Source organism: Glycine soja, chromosome 6, assembly GCF_004193775.1.
Source record: "Glycine soja cultivar W05 chromosome 6, ASM419377v2, whole genome shotgun sequence".
NCBI lineage: Eukaryota > Viridiplantae > Streptophyta > Magnoliopsida > Fabales > Fabaceae > Glycine > Glycine soja.
The window spans coordinates 1,135,232-1,149,220 of record NC_041007.1 but is presented as its reverse complement, the minus strand read 5'-3'; the positions used below and the strand labels follow the sequence as shown (position 1 = coordinate 1,149,220).

Sequence of the window (13,989 nt, the reverse complement as noted above, 5' to 3'; positions counted from 1 at the left end):
GTCTAAATTTTAACCTTTCATCTTTCATTTTCAAACTTCATAAGATAAAAAAATAAGAAAAATAATCGAGTATAACAATGTTTGAAGTCTCCTTATATCAGCGCTCTCTCTATTCAAATAATGTATTCCCACAAAAATACGGAATTTGAGTATTAAAATGAATAATGTGGCGCCACTGCCATCCATATATATGGCAACGGGTGGCGTAATTTAATTCTTAAAAGGAATCAAACTTGTCCATTTCGAAACCAGTTATGGTAATGAGAAGTTGATATCCCACTTACAATCAATTATTGGAGAATTAGGACAAAAAAGAAAGCTTAATATTCTAAGACGCCATATATCATTAAATAATTGCTTGACTTTCGTTAAAATAAAAGTGATTCCATCGGGACGGCTATTTTTTGCCACTACCCAACTAAAGATGATGTTCCAATTCGTTTATTGATAACCATACATTTTGTTACTTTTTATTTTATTTCTTAAACAAAATCAATCAAGTGTTTTCTTTTTCACTCAATATGTTCAACGTAAAATCTATCATATCATTAAACATTTCGTAGATTTTAAAATTTAAATAAAAATTCCATTATTTGAATAGAGACACATAGGAGTAGTATTCGAAACCGCAACCATGTTATTTGGATTTTGGGGTCATTTTTTTATTTTATTTTGAATAAATAGTCATTTTTGTCTCTAAATGTCTGATTCGTTGATAAATACATCTCTAAAATATAAAAATACAAAATTTAATTCCTAAAGTGTAAAAAATGCGATAAATATATCTAGACGTTAATAATAAATTGTGACTAATTATTATAATTTTGGAAAAATCTATAATAATTATGATTTTTTTAACAAATCTGTAAATTAAATTGAGTCTAAAAGAAAAAAGAATACTTGTTTTATAATCTCGTAAATAATTTGTTTTATACTTTGATGCTTGATTAAAGGTCAAGTAAAAAAAATGTTTATTGTAAAAAAAATTTAGTTAAATTAGATCCATGAATAGTTTTTAGAAAAAAAAAAATATAATGGCGATGACATTTTTAATTTATAAAAAACACTCACCTCCTTTGGAATGATTTGTTTTAAGGTTGTGGTTTTTTAAATGATCGATCAGTAAAAAATAATTGTATATAATTTTAAAAAAATTAATTTAAAAATCAACAAATTTTTATTATAATTTGTAATTTGATGTCATTGCATATACTAATAGACATTTATATTTTATTATGAAAAATTTATAAAAAATAATTAAATAAATAATGCTTGTTTAATCAGAAACAATGATTTCTTTACTGTTTTATATTAATTTTTTTTTCTATGTTGATAACATCTATTCAAGAGTTACCAATAGATTAATTTTTTTTATAGTTGAATAAAAGCAAAAAAAATTCATCAAAGCGATAAAAATTCACTCCAGTTCATAATATTTTATGCAAAATTTTGTCAATGTGATATATCTTTCCAAAATTTTGTTGCAATCATTATAAAAATTTTCAAATTATAATAATTAGTTACAATTTACTATTAATGTCGGGATATATTTGTTGAAATTTTTTATATTCCCGGATACTAAATTTTGTATTTTCATTTTTCAGGAGTAGAAAGACGAAAAGTAAAAAAAAAAATATTATATGACAAATATACTCTGTTAACAAGGGATTTGACTTTTCTCCTATCACATATGATCCATGTGTTGTTCCTTTAAAATCATACTTTTTAAAATTAAATGTATCATTAAATATTAATACAACTGTTATGTACACTGTTATTTTGATGGACAACACAGAGATCATATAAAAATAAATAGCAGAAAACCCAAATTCACTAACCAAAAAAAATGATCATGTTGATATATTAACGGTGACATAGATGAAAGTTGACGGTCACATCTTTTTATTATCTTTTAGGGATACTATCAGCCAATTAGCCATGTTGAGGAACAAAATTCATTATTTATCATTTTATTTCTTATAATATTTTAGCCCTAACTAACATTTTAGCTTGAGCGGAGCTTGAGGTTGGATTGGAGGAGATAGAGAAAGGGAAATGGAAGCGGAAACCTTCATTTGAGTTGCCATTGCCACCACCGTTTCCCATGGCGTCTGTTTGGACACTGCACTTCCGCTCTCTTTCTCTTCGCGTAAGTCTTTCATTCAATTCACTCTATTCACACATAGTGACAACGATTACTATTAACGTTCCAAATTGAAAAATTGCAGCCATGCCTCTACATTAGTAGCAATTGCAGTAGCGCTGCCACTAGAAATCGCATTAGCATCAGAAATCAAATCTCCAATTGGCGCTCTTGCGCCCAACAACTCAAACACGATTCCATCAATTCCATTACCAAATTTCACCATCAACTTGTTCATTCCGTTACCATTCCTCCATTCCTGGTACCCTTTTCATTTCGCACTCTATTTTTATTTATTTATTTATTAATTGCTGTTATTATTATTATTAGTTTAATCAAAATGGTGGAAGCAATTTTCCGATTTGGGTATGTGTTGCGGTTGTGGTTTTGGTTGTGGCGGTGAGAATGAGGGTAGTAGTGTCCAGAAAAAAGGAGCGTCCTGGTTCCGTGGCTGATCTAGTTAGACGTGGCCAACTCAGATCTGATAGAAGAGGCATGTATGATTTTTATCCATACCCACTTATTATTACTCTTTTTTGCTTTCACTCCTTCATTATTGTGTATTTATCTACCTAATTTGCATATAAAGTACAAGTAACAAAACAATAATTAGTATACATACATTACAACTAGTTGATAAGGTTTGAACTAGTGAGATTGAGTTTCCTGCCTAACAAGTAACAATCGTGACCCCCCCATTTGTCTATCTGCATTTTTTATGCATGTTTTCAGTTCGAGGCCTCTCAAGTATGAAGACCCCTTCAATAATCCCTTTGTCAAGGTTGGCAAAAGCGACTCAACTGTTGAGATGTGCGGAAAGGTTTACCGTTTAGCCCCCATTACTCTAACTCAAGAGCAACAAGCTACTCACCAGAAGAGGAGATTGCGTGCCTACCAGTGGAAGCGACCCACCATCTTCCTTAGAGAAGGGGACTCGGTTCCTCCGGATGTTGATCCCGACACTGTCAGGTGGATTCCGGCTAATCATCCATTTGCTACCACTGCTACTGATTTGGATGAGGACTTGGCACAAAACAATGTGTATCAAAAGCATGGAGTTCCTTTTCGGATTCAAGCTGAACATGAGGCCCTGCAGAAAAAGCTCGAAGCCCTACAAAATGTAAGTTTTAGCAAGATAAGGAAAATCAACAGTCCCATGCTTTTGATGTGGTTTTACAATTTCTTGTGTAAATGCTGTCATGCTTTCATCCTAAATCCTAAGCTTTTGGGGGGTTAGCTTTAGCATTCTGGCTGACACTCACAGAGATCTTGGTCTTGAAATTCGCCCGTAGTTCAACTAATGTAACCCACTCTTTTATTAAGATATCACAAATCCATTATAAAACTAAGCAAAGAAGATACTCTCTGATTTTGGTGTATTTTGTATGATGGAATGTCATTTGGGTTTAAGAATAGTTTTCTAAACCAAGCTTTGTTTCTTAACCAGCATGAATTAAAACATTTTAATTATTGGTATTTTGGTTATGTGACCCAGATCCTTGATATCAGAAATTGGCTAATTATGTATACAGACACACACATGTGACTTTTTTAAGTGGTTATTTGACTTTTAGTAGCTTTTATAGTCTTGACCATTTATATGGCCAAAATTTGTTCACTCATTCTCATATTAAAGTAATCCTCTCACTAGATACATCACACACAGACATGTATATTGCTGAAGTGCTTTTACCTAATTTGGTGCACCACTGAAGCCTTTTATTTTTTTTTTATGCTACAGGACCAGAAACTTGATAAACTAGTGATAGATCCTATCAATGCTAAAGAATTTGAAAGGCCGTTCAACTCTCACGCCAGATTAAATGATCAAGCAGATAAGAGCTCTGTAAACAATCAGGTTAGTGGTCCTACCAATGCTAAACAATCACACACACACATTGCTAAAGTGCTTTTGGCACCACTGAAACCTTTTATATTATTTATTTAATGATGCAGGAGCAGAAACTCAATAAACAAGTGATAGATCCTATCAATGCTAAAGAATTTGAGAGACCATTCAACTCCCACACCAGATTAAATGATCAAGCCGAAAAGAGCTCTGCACACAATCAGGCGAGTGATTCTGACTCCCCAAGAATAGATAGTGGCCCAAATCACTTTGAAAGTACATCATCCGAAGATCCAACTCTTTAGGTTCTTTGCACACAGCTTTTACCTGTATTGGTCCTGTTAAAAGTGCTATGAGGCGGGCTATAAATCTCCTGTAACACTAAAAATATAGATTTGAATTTGCTAAAAAAATTTGTACTATTCGTCTTGGAGTCTTAGAACTTTCGAATTGTATAGGTGAGGACTGTAAATATAATCTTATTGGTGCTTATCGTCAAGTTATGTTGTTACTAAGATTTCACTGAACATGGTTTTTTTTTTTGGGGGGGGGGGGTTGGAATTTTACACTTCCTCCTGTCCCCGAACCCAATTTATCCGTAATGCAATTTGATTGTACATAAAACTCAATTAAAGTTTCTGGTTCTGCAACCTGATAATTGGCTAACAGTTTAGCCAGGAAAACGACGAAGGACGAAAACACCTTTTACAATGTTGTGTACGTTGAACTTCATAAAAAAAATGTTGTGTATGTTGAAGTTGAAGAGTTACTACATAAAAGGTTAAAGTTAAATTACTTTTTTTTTCCTGGATCCAACACTGACTGTAGATATCATCAGTCCATCGCCACTTACCATTGCTGCCAAATCTAGAGTAACTCCACTCATGATTACCTTTGTTAAAGGTATCTAATATAAAATTAGAATTCATCCTAAAATTATAATTGTATTTTTTTAATTCTTTGTCCAACCCAAATATAAAAATTATGTTCTAAAGTAATTTCAATTCTGACAAAATAGGAACTGGAATTATAATAAGCTACATTTGTAATTTCATGCGCCAAACTGATCTTTATAGAAGTTTTTAAAAATTTCAAATGTTTTTGTAAAAAATTTCTTTCTTTGATCTCTTAAAAGCATACCATTGTGTTTTTTTCTATCATCTCTTAAAAGCATTGCATTGTGTTCTATTACATTTTTATCGTATTGTAAAGAATTTAAATAATAACATTAATATAATCTTTAAATTAAAGTTCACTGTAGTCACATGACCTGACCTTTCTAAACGTCTATACTGTAGAGTTCGGTAACATTAAGATTTAAGAATATTAAATTGAGCATGAGAATTTCGTTGGGAAGGGTTGATAACTTACTACAAGTGGAAATAAAGTTGCACTGCCCTGTTGTCGACCCAACATACACGATTTGTTGAAAAATCAGTTTTCTAAAAAAAAAATATGTGAACACTACGCATTTAAAAAAGAATTAGGTGCCTAATTTTTTGTATTGTGAGTGTAAAGAATTTTACATTCTCTACCAATTAGAATTCACCCGAAACATTATTTTTAAAATAGTTTTTGTAAAAATGTTAACAATTTATCCTACATGACATATTTAATTGGTTGAGAGTGTTTTACATTGTCAATATATTTAAATTAAATCCTTATATTTTATATAAAATTTTATATTACTGTTTCTATCTTTCATCATCGTCATATCAAGTTATCACATATCAATCAAATTTATCGAATACTTCTCTCTTTTCTTTTGTTTCTCTTTTTTATACAAATTTTTAATAAAGAGATTGTGTGAATGCAATTTGTCTTAAAATAAAAGCGAGAAATGGCCAAAAGAAGAAAAGCAAAGCAAAAACAGGGAATTGAGGTTGTCTTTAAAGGAAGTAGTCCCCTCTAAATCGCAAAAGTATAAAAAAAATCTAAAGTATGCAGTAAGGTAAGTATAATTGGGCAAGTGTACATAGGGCACTGGGACAAAAGTGCGCATTGACCCGACACAATCTCCTTCCCACATGAATGAATAAAATTTGGAGTATAACGCCAACAGAGTTTGGTCATCACTTGGTCAACGATGGTCAAGGGCAGACTAACGCTACTTGAACAAATATGCTCTAACTACTCTATTTCTTGGATCGGCACACTATCTTTCTCTTACATTATGGTTAGTTGCAACGAAAATAAAAAGAAAAGAAAGAAATAGAACGAAAGAAAGTGATTTTCCTTGCTTGATTGACACATAAAATTAACACATTATGGAAAGAACAATGTGGTGAATTTCATGCTAAAAGTTGGTTTCTTTCTAATTTGAAAAGAGAAGAGAATATCTAAATTGAATTAAAAGACAAAAATATCCTTCAGTTATAAAATATTATTTTTATTTTAATCGGTAAAATATTTTTTAATTTATCTTGTATCTTGATTAGATTTTTTGTATTAGCGAACGTACATTTTGTCTTTTTATTTTTATTATATTTTATTTTTGCTTAAGAATATTAATATTCTTTTATAAATATAGATTTTCTTTTTTACTGATTTTCTCCTCAATTAAATAAGAGAAAAAACCTGTACTTTTCTTCTTCTTTTTTCTTTTTTTCTGTCAAACAACTAAACAATCATATCACTTTATACTCCTTTTCATCAAAGGCGTTCATACTCCTAAAGTGGATTAATCCAACAGGCTATTTTCACTCTAAAAATGCAAAATTTTATATTTATGAAAGAATAATACATCCATATGTTTCAACATATCTTCCTCCAAATAAACTTATGACAAGCAAAATCTGTGAAGACAAGAGATGATGGCTTTAGCCACTAAAGTTACAGAGTATATAACGACTTGTGTTGTGTCACTCGTTCTTGGCAGAAGCAGCCTGCTTTGCACCAACAGAAAAGAATTCAGAGATGACTTCAAGGGGCATGCCCTTTGTTTCTGGAACCTTCAAAAACACAAATATCCACGAGATGAAACAAACAACTGCGTAAATGGCGAATACACCACCAAGTCCTAAAGAGCTGAGCATCACAGGCAGCGAATATGTGATGATGATGTCTCCAATCCAGAATACTAATGCACAGATAGCAATGCAGAGGCCACGCACTCTAGTGGGGAAAATCTCTGAGCAAAGGATGTTTGGAATTGGTCCATAACCCATCACAAAGCAGCAGAAATAAACCACAACGCATACTGTTGAGATTGCTGCATGGGCAACATTCCCAAAATTTACCAGGCTTCCAATGACCAAAATAATGAGTGACACAATCAACACGGGGATTGTAGTAAGTAGCAACTGCCTGCAAATGACGGAGTATTAAATCACAATAAATTAAGATGCATAGAAGAAAATACTAAAACGTGTGTTTTGAAAAAACAAAAAATAAAATCTGCAAATTAGCTTGAGTAGAGACCGGGGCAATTCATTTATTTTCCTTTAGAATAATGCACGTGTCTGGAAAACACTAGTGGTCTTACTTCTTGAGTAATCTTTTAAGTAACCGAATGAAACAATTTTTAAGGTTAATGACCAGAACACGCACTAAATTTTACAGGAGTTCTCTTTCCTTGGTAGTTATGCTTCAACTTGTGTTGTGCAATGAAAGGCATTAGGATATATATATATATATATATACCTCAAGGAGAACAGCGACAAATTCTGTTTTTGCTCCCATCCACCAAACCGATGTCATTAAATTAATGAGGTATCAATCGAGTTCGGTATTAATTATCACTTTATCAAATGCATGAAAAAGAAGAGACCCTTGAATACAGGCAACCAAAAATGTAAACAGGGATACATCCAGAAAACTACAGATCAGGGTAAAAAATAGGGAGCATGCGTACCTTCTGCCTGAAACATCCATGAGCTTCATGGCTACGCCTATACATGGAAGCATCAAGAAGGTTGTGAAAGCACTGATAAGGAATGATGCAGACTCTGAGCCAATGCCTATATCTGAAAGAAGAACTTCAACACCAGCCTCTTCAAGGATTTGAGGTGTGTAATATAGAACCCCATTTATCCCTGAAAACTGCACAAACATGAAGAATTAGGTGTCAGTCATTGATTATAAGACATAAACACTAAAATTGTTGCAGTAAACTGGAGAAGCAAACTAGAAATTCTGCAAGAAATAGTAAGGCCATACAGACTTCAGTCAGGTTAAGCATGATGATGTCATGACTTAAGTTAATATTTTACTCCATCTGAATTTTTTTCACATGAGCATGATGATTGAAGTTCTTTACAAATGATCTTTGTAAAATTACTAGGGAATAACAAACAGTACTACAAGATAAGTCATATAACATTTACGTGCTAAAATAATAAACACAAGTAACAACATAAGCAGACTTCAAAGAAGAAGGCTTATGTAAGGTTTTCGGACTAAATAAAATACTAAATACCACCCTCCTATCATTATAATAAACAAGGCCAATGAAGAAGATAATATGAATAGTAACCACACATTACCTGCTGAAGTATTTGTATTCCAACTCCAACAATCAATGCATGCTTAACCCCTGGTTCAAGAAGAGCTTTCCAACTTGGCCCTTTTGAAGCTGTCTCAGATGGGTGAACCATTGCAGGCCCAACTGGATGTCCATCGATAAGCTCCTTGGAGTAAAGAGCAGGTTGGCTTACTAAGGCAGCAGCCTGGACAAATTCACCTTCACCAGGAATTGATACAATGGATCCACGATGAGATGCAGAAACTCCCTCCTCATGTAAATAAATCCTTTTAAACCCTCCTTGTTGTTTTCCATCCTCATCTTTATCAGTCCATTTCCATGCAAGTTGCCAGCCACCACCAATGCCTGTACTACCACCTTGCTCACCTGACCCTTGCATGAGACTACTGTGACGCCTCATGCTGCCTAGGATACTGCCATGGGAAGGAGGGGGAGGCAAGTCTTTTTCAAGGCTTGTTGTTTGACGTGAGATTAAAGGACTATGCAAATTATCATCAGAGTCCCCATCAGCTGCATCTGACATGTAGTCCTCACCTTCCCTTTGTAAGCTCTCTTCATCCCACTGTTCATTTTTAACATGCGGCTCAGCTGTGCTGAACATGCTTCCAAAATTTGGAAACAGAGTGCTTCGCATGCTTCCTCCTGCTCCTGTCTCGGGGAGCTTCTCATGAATGCTACCAAACAGTGTCACTAGAGGATCCATGAGTGGCATGCTTTGGTTGATGATGCTTCCATGGCGTGATGCAAGGCCAATAGAACTCTGTCCAGTGACAGGTTTTGCTAACCAAGAGAGGCCTGCTTGGGATCCATATAATCGAATTTTATCTTTCTCTGTTGCATGTTCATGACCATCAGCCACCTTGTCAGCAGGGCCAATTATGTACTCTTCTATAGATGTATCACCCCCAATCCCGAGACCTTCAACCAGCAATGCCATCTCGCCTGTATGAATTAGTAAAATCATAAAATGATTCGTCATAGCATTTACAAACTTCGATAGGGGTTGAAAATTACATCCTAATTATATAGTCATGTAACTATTCCAAAGTTTCAGTATGGCAAAAATCGTCATCTTTACAATATAAAGTGATGTAACAAGTATGGTATCAGAAGCACAGGGCACATGACACAGGAAATATATAAACAGGAGCTCACTCTCTTTTACAGATCCGTTTACTTTTTACGATCATTACTTGGCAGTATAACTAACAATGGAAAATACCTTCGATTTCTCATATTTTTAATAATAAAGAATCCAGTGGTTTTGAAAAAGAGTTACCAGTGACCTACCACTATTGAGGTCTCAACATCAAGTAGGGAATTGCATCAGCTTCATTTATTAACAAATTTTGACACAATAAAAAACCGCAACTCAAATTTAAAACCTTCACATGTGTGCTCTAGAGGAGAGAAACCCCATCCCTGTAAATATGTATGCGCAAAAATTTAGGAAGAGCTGGGATAACACTGGGTAGCAAACAGAGAATGGCAAGAAGGAGATATGCAACTATGGAGCAGTTATTTGGGGCCCAAAAAGTCTGAAGATGGTACAATAGTGTACTGTAATAAAAACGTCAAAGGTTTTAAGTTACTGTTACAGCTACAATTTTATCTGAATCCTTAATAATATTTTTAGAAAGTTACATAATTGTGGTTGATGCAGCGAAAATTGCGGTTACAGGTACCCAAAATCCTTAATGTGGTGACCGCAAATTGTGATTATGGACCGTATCTTAAAAATCTTGATCCCGATATTACAGCGAATTCAGATAAAGATAAATCATAACTAGTGATTAGGTGGTAACACGATTCTCACATCACATTAACAAGATAGAGAAAAAAGATGAAAAATGCTATGTAAATAAATAATAACATTACCCGACACATCCTCCCTTCCGCGCAATCTTTGGAGCACTTTCTTAGCCTCGAGCATCCTTCCTTTGCTGACCAGCCAGCGAGGAGACTCGGGCAAGAAAAAAATGGTCAATGCAAAATACAAGAGCGAAGGAATAGACAGAACCCCAAGCATGAGCCTCCAGCTAGGGGCGGGACTCAATGACATGCCAAAAACCATACAGTAGGACAAAAACATTCCACCAGAGCCACTGAACTGAGGAAGCGTGTTCAACGACCCTCTTATCTCAGACGGCGCTGTTTCAGATATATAGACCGGGACAAGGGTCACAGCAAGCCCAATCCCAAATCCATCAAGTAGCCTCGCTAGGCACAACACATACACATTTGGGGACCACAGCATCACCAAACCACCCAAGAAATAGAGCACAGATGAGATTATCATCATGGGTCGTCGACCGAGCCAATCGGCTACGGGACCAGAGCATGTGGTGATTACCGTTGCCCCAATCAGGGACATGGCCACCACAAGCCCTTCCATAGTTGTTTCCAAAGCAAGGTCTTTCTTAATGTAAACAATAGCCCCTGCAGAACAAGAATCAGTATATGTTTCATAAGCAATTTCGACCAAAGACCGAGAGTAATCACTCGTCAGAACTAAAGAGAGCAGAGACCATATCAGATTCAATCTTAGGTGATACTTGGTTAATTCGCATAAATAAAGGTCAATCTAGATTTCTAATTATGTTAGGGAAGTAAAAAAAAAAAAAAACACTGAAAGCACTTATGCAACTGTATGCAAATATAGTTCAATATTGAATTTGTGGTGAGCAAGGATAATAAGTAATAACCCATGATGATATAGAAACAGAATGAGCAGGAAGCATAAAAAGAAGTAGGAATTGGAATCATACCGGCGATGGTAGCATTATCCCATCCCTGGAGGAAATTACCAATGGAAGCGGCAATAGCAACAAGGACGGCACCTTTCATTACTGCGATATGGTGAAGAAGGAGCAGCAGCAAGGAACCTGTTAAATAAGAAGCAGGAGTCACGCACCAAAAACGGCTTTCTCTCTTTATTCAACTAACCAACCAACAAAAAGAAGGGTAAAAGTACTGATACTGCTAGTTAGTTGGGATTGAGGTTGACGGAGTATCTATAAATTGAGTTCGGTCGGTGAAAGCGAGAAGCAATTAAAGTATCCGAAATTTCAGATCGCCATTCCCCTTGCTCACTCACTCAACAAGGGTTAAGCAACGAGTCACTTCTCTTGTACTTGTTGGGTTCTAGAGTCACTGTATTTTATAAATGATGGTAAAAGAAAAAAGAAAGAGTGAATCTAGTGATAGAGTATGAAGTAGATGGTTGGAGTGATTCATAGATGGAATCTGTATGAGGACAAAAAGGGGTCCAGCCAGTGCCAGATCACTCCAATTATGAACAAACACTGATGCGCTAAACAATCGTCAACCCTGAAATCATCACCCATTTCTCTAATCGATTATATATCTTACACTACTACGTACGTATTAAAGAAGATAGCCAAAAAAAAAAAATCTAGTTTGGAATCAAATGATCTGGCCAAATTGAATTAAATAATTTTACTTGAGGCGGTGACTGTGAATTCTGGAAAGTGGAACAAATTTTTCCTTCTTCAGACACCTCAAAACCCTCCAACCTTTCTTGCATTATATATATTCGATTTTTTTGGTTGTTCTTTCTGTATTCTAATATTCTACGCTATTTGTCTTTCGCCGTTGGCATGGCATAGCCGAACGGACAAATTTTTCCTTTGCTCTTTTACAAGTTTGTTGTAGATTTTTTTCTTCCAATTTCCTCTTATGTTTCGTACTTTTTTTTTTCTACCGTGTTCTAATTCCTAACAAGCAACTATCATGATTTTCGGAATTTGGACAGTAGCAATTAATTTGCCTTTCCCACCAACAAAACATTAACGATTTGCAAAATATATATATATATATAAAAAAGTGTTCTTTATTTATTAGATTTCTTCTAATAAGAAAATAATATAAATGGCTTCCTTTAATAAATATTTGACATCCTTATGATATCAAATCTTTATTTAAGAAAATTAAATTTATCACTTTTTATTAAAATGAATCAAATCAAATTTAATAAATGAATAACACATTTTCTTCATATTTTATCACTTATCAATTATTATTAGGTGTCTTATTTTTTATCCTTAAGAATTGAAATCATGTTTAATCAATTAAGTTAAGCTAGTTCCTTTGGTTGGTGTTGGGGTGTGTGTCTATACAAAAAAAAAATAGCTCTTTTCCTTTATGCTTTAAATTAATATCAATGGTATAGAAGAAAACAAAATGTCATTTTGTATTTTTTGTTACACAACGCTATGTGCAAAAAAAAAAACTATACAATAATACATACAATTTTAAGAAAATGATTTCTTTTCGTGATTCCTTCTAAGAAGATATTTGTGATTATTTTTTGTAGTTTAATGCGTATATCATATCGTCTCATCTCAATTATGAATTATTACGTTAACATGACAATTTTTTCTTATAAAAAAAATTATTTTCTAACAAATTATTTTCTAACGTATGTGACATTACACACAATAAGAGTAATTAATGACTTAATTTAGATTAACATTTATTGTTAATGATTTTTATAAATTAATTATTATCATTTTTCTTATTTAGACTAATAGATTTACTTCCAATTAAAATAATAAACATATCTACAAAAATTATTAATTATTTTTCTAAATTTTTCTCTAAAAATTTGAATCTCAACCTCTTAAAATTGTCGTAAACAATCTTGCATAGAAGATGTAAGCTAGACAATAATAGATAGACAAAAAAAAGTATTGTTAGTTTTATTTCTTTTCTTTAGGAGGATTTTTATTTCTTTGAAGGTATATGAAAAATTGATGAATATAATAATTATGACATTTATATATTATTTTGATTTTTTTTCCAAAAAGTGAAAAATTATTTTTAAAAAGAGAAAAAAGGATAATAATTAATTTATAAAAATCATTAACAATAAATCTATTTTTTGTCAAAAAAGAGAAAAAAGGGTATTGCTACTCTTTTATACAAGGTATTTATTATTTTTATTTTCTAATTGAGTAATTAATAACTTAATTTTAGTTAATTTAGATTAATAATTTTTTTGCTGAATAATTTAGATTAATACTTATTACTAATTACTATTGATTCTTTTAAATTAATTATCATAATTTTATTATTTAGATTAATGAATTCATTTTCAATAAAAATTAATAAATACATCTCATATTTATTAAATAGATTAATTTCTCTATAATATTTTTTTGGAGGGAGAGATATTATAGGAATTGATTTTTTTTACCAAGAGAATTGACTTTATTTAATAAATAAGAACTAAATATTATTTTTTAGGTAGAATATTATAGGAAATGAATAATTATTTTTTAGGGAAAACTAAAGAAAATAAATTTATTTAACGAATGAGATAAATATATTTATTATTTTGATTGAAAGTGAATCTATTAATCTAAATAAGAAAAAAATATTTAATTTGTAAGGATCATTACTAATAAGTTAATGCTTCGATAGTGTATTTATAAAATCGTTACTAATTACACTATGTTACTCTTACTTTCTATGGTAAGATGATGATGGGAA

The 13,989-nt window shown here is 32.8% G+C and overlaps 2 protein-coding genes across 4 annotated transcripts; one reads left to right on the top strand and one right to left on the bottom strand.

The window, feature by feature from the left end:
- The first annotated feature begins 1,976 nt into the window (after window positions 1-1,976).
- On the top strand, window positions 1,977-4,519 carry LOC114414508 (protein MULTIPLE CHLOROPLAST DIVISION SITE 1-like). The gene is made up of 6 exons (XM_028378796.1): window positions 1,977-2,149; window positions 2,229-2,405; window positions 2,474-2,640; window positions 2,876-3,263; window positions 3,885-4,001; window positions 4,100-4,519. The coding sequence occupies exons 1-6, from the start codon at window positions 2,105-2,107 to the stop codon at window positions 4,295-4,297; spliced, it is 1,092 nt and encodes a 363-aa protein (XP_028234597.1). The 5' UTR covers window positions 1,977-2,104; the 3' UTR covers window positions 4,298-4,519.
- A 2,169-nt stretch (window positions 4,520-6,688) lies between these two features.
- LOC114414507 (monosaccharide-sensing protein 2-like) lies at window positions 6,689-12,049 on the bottom strand. 3 transcript variants are annotated; one of them, XM_028378792.1, is made up of 6 exons: window positions 11,456-11,878; window positions 11,244-11,360; window positions 10,354-10,914; window positions 8,477-9,417; window positions 7,846-8,033; window positions 6,689-7,298 (listed from the first exon to the last, which is right to left on the bottom strand). In XM_028378792.1, the coding sequence occupies exons 2-6, from the start codon at window positions 11,320-11,322 to the stop codon at window positions 6,854-6,856; spliced, it is 2,214 nt and encodes a 737-aa protein (XP_028234593.1). In that variant the 5' UTR covers window positions 11,323-11,360; window positions 11,456-11,878; the 3' UTR covers window positions 6,689-6,853. The 3 variants fall into 3 exon arrangements, with proteins under 3 accessions (XP_028234593.1, XP_028234596.1, XP_028234595.1); XM_028378795.1 differs by lacking the exon at window positions 11,456-11,878 and adding an exon at window positions 11,939-12,049 and having other exon boundaries at window positions 6,743-7,298; XM_028378794.1 differs by having other exon boundaries at window positions 6,743-7,298; window positions 11,450-11,879.
- Between the last annotated feature and the right edge of the window lie 1,940 nt (window positions 12,050-13,989).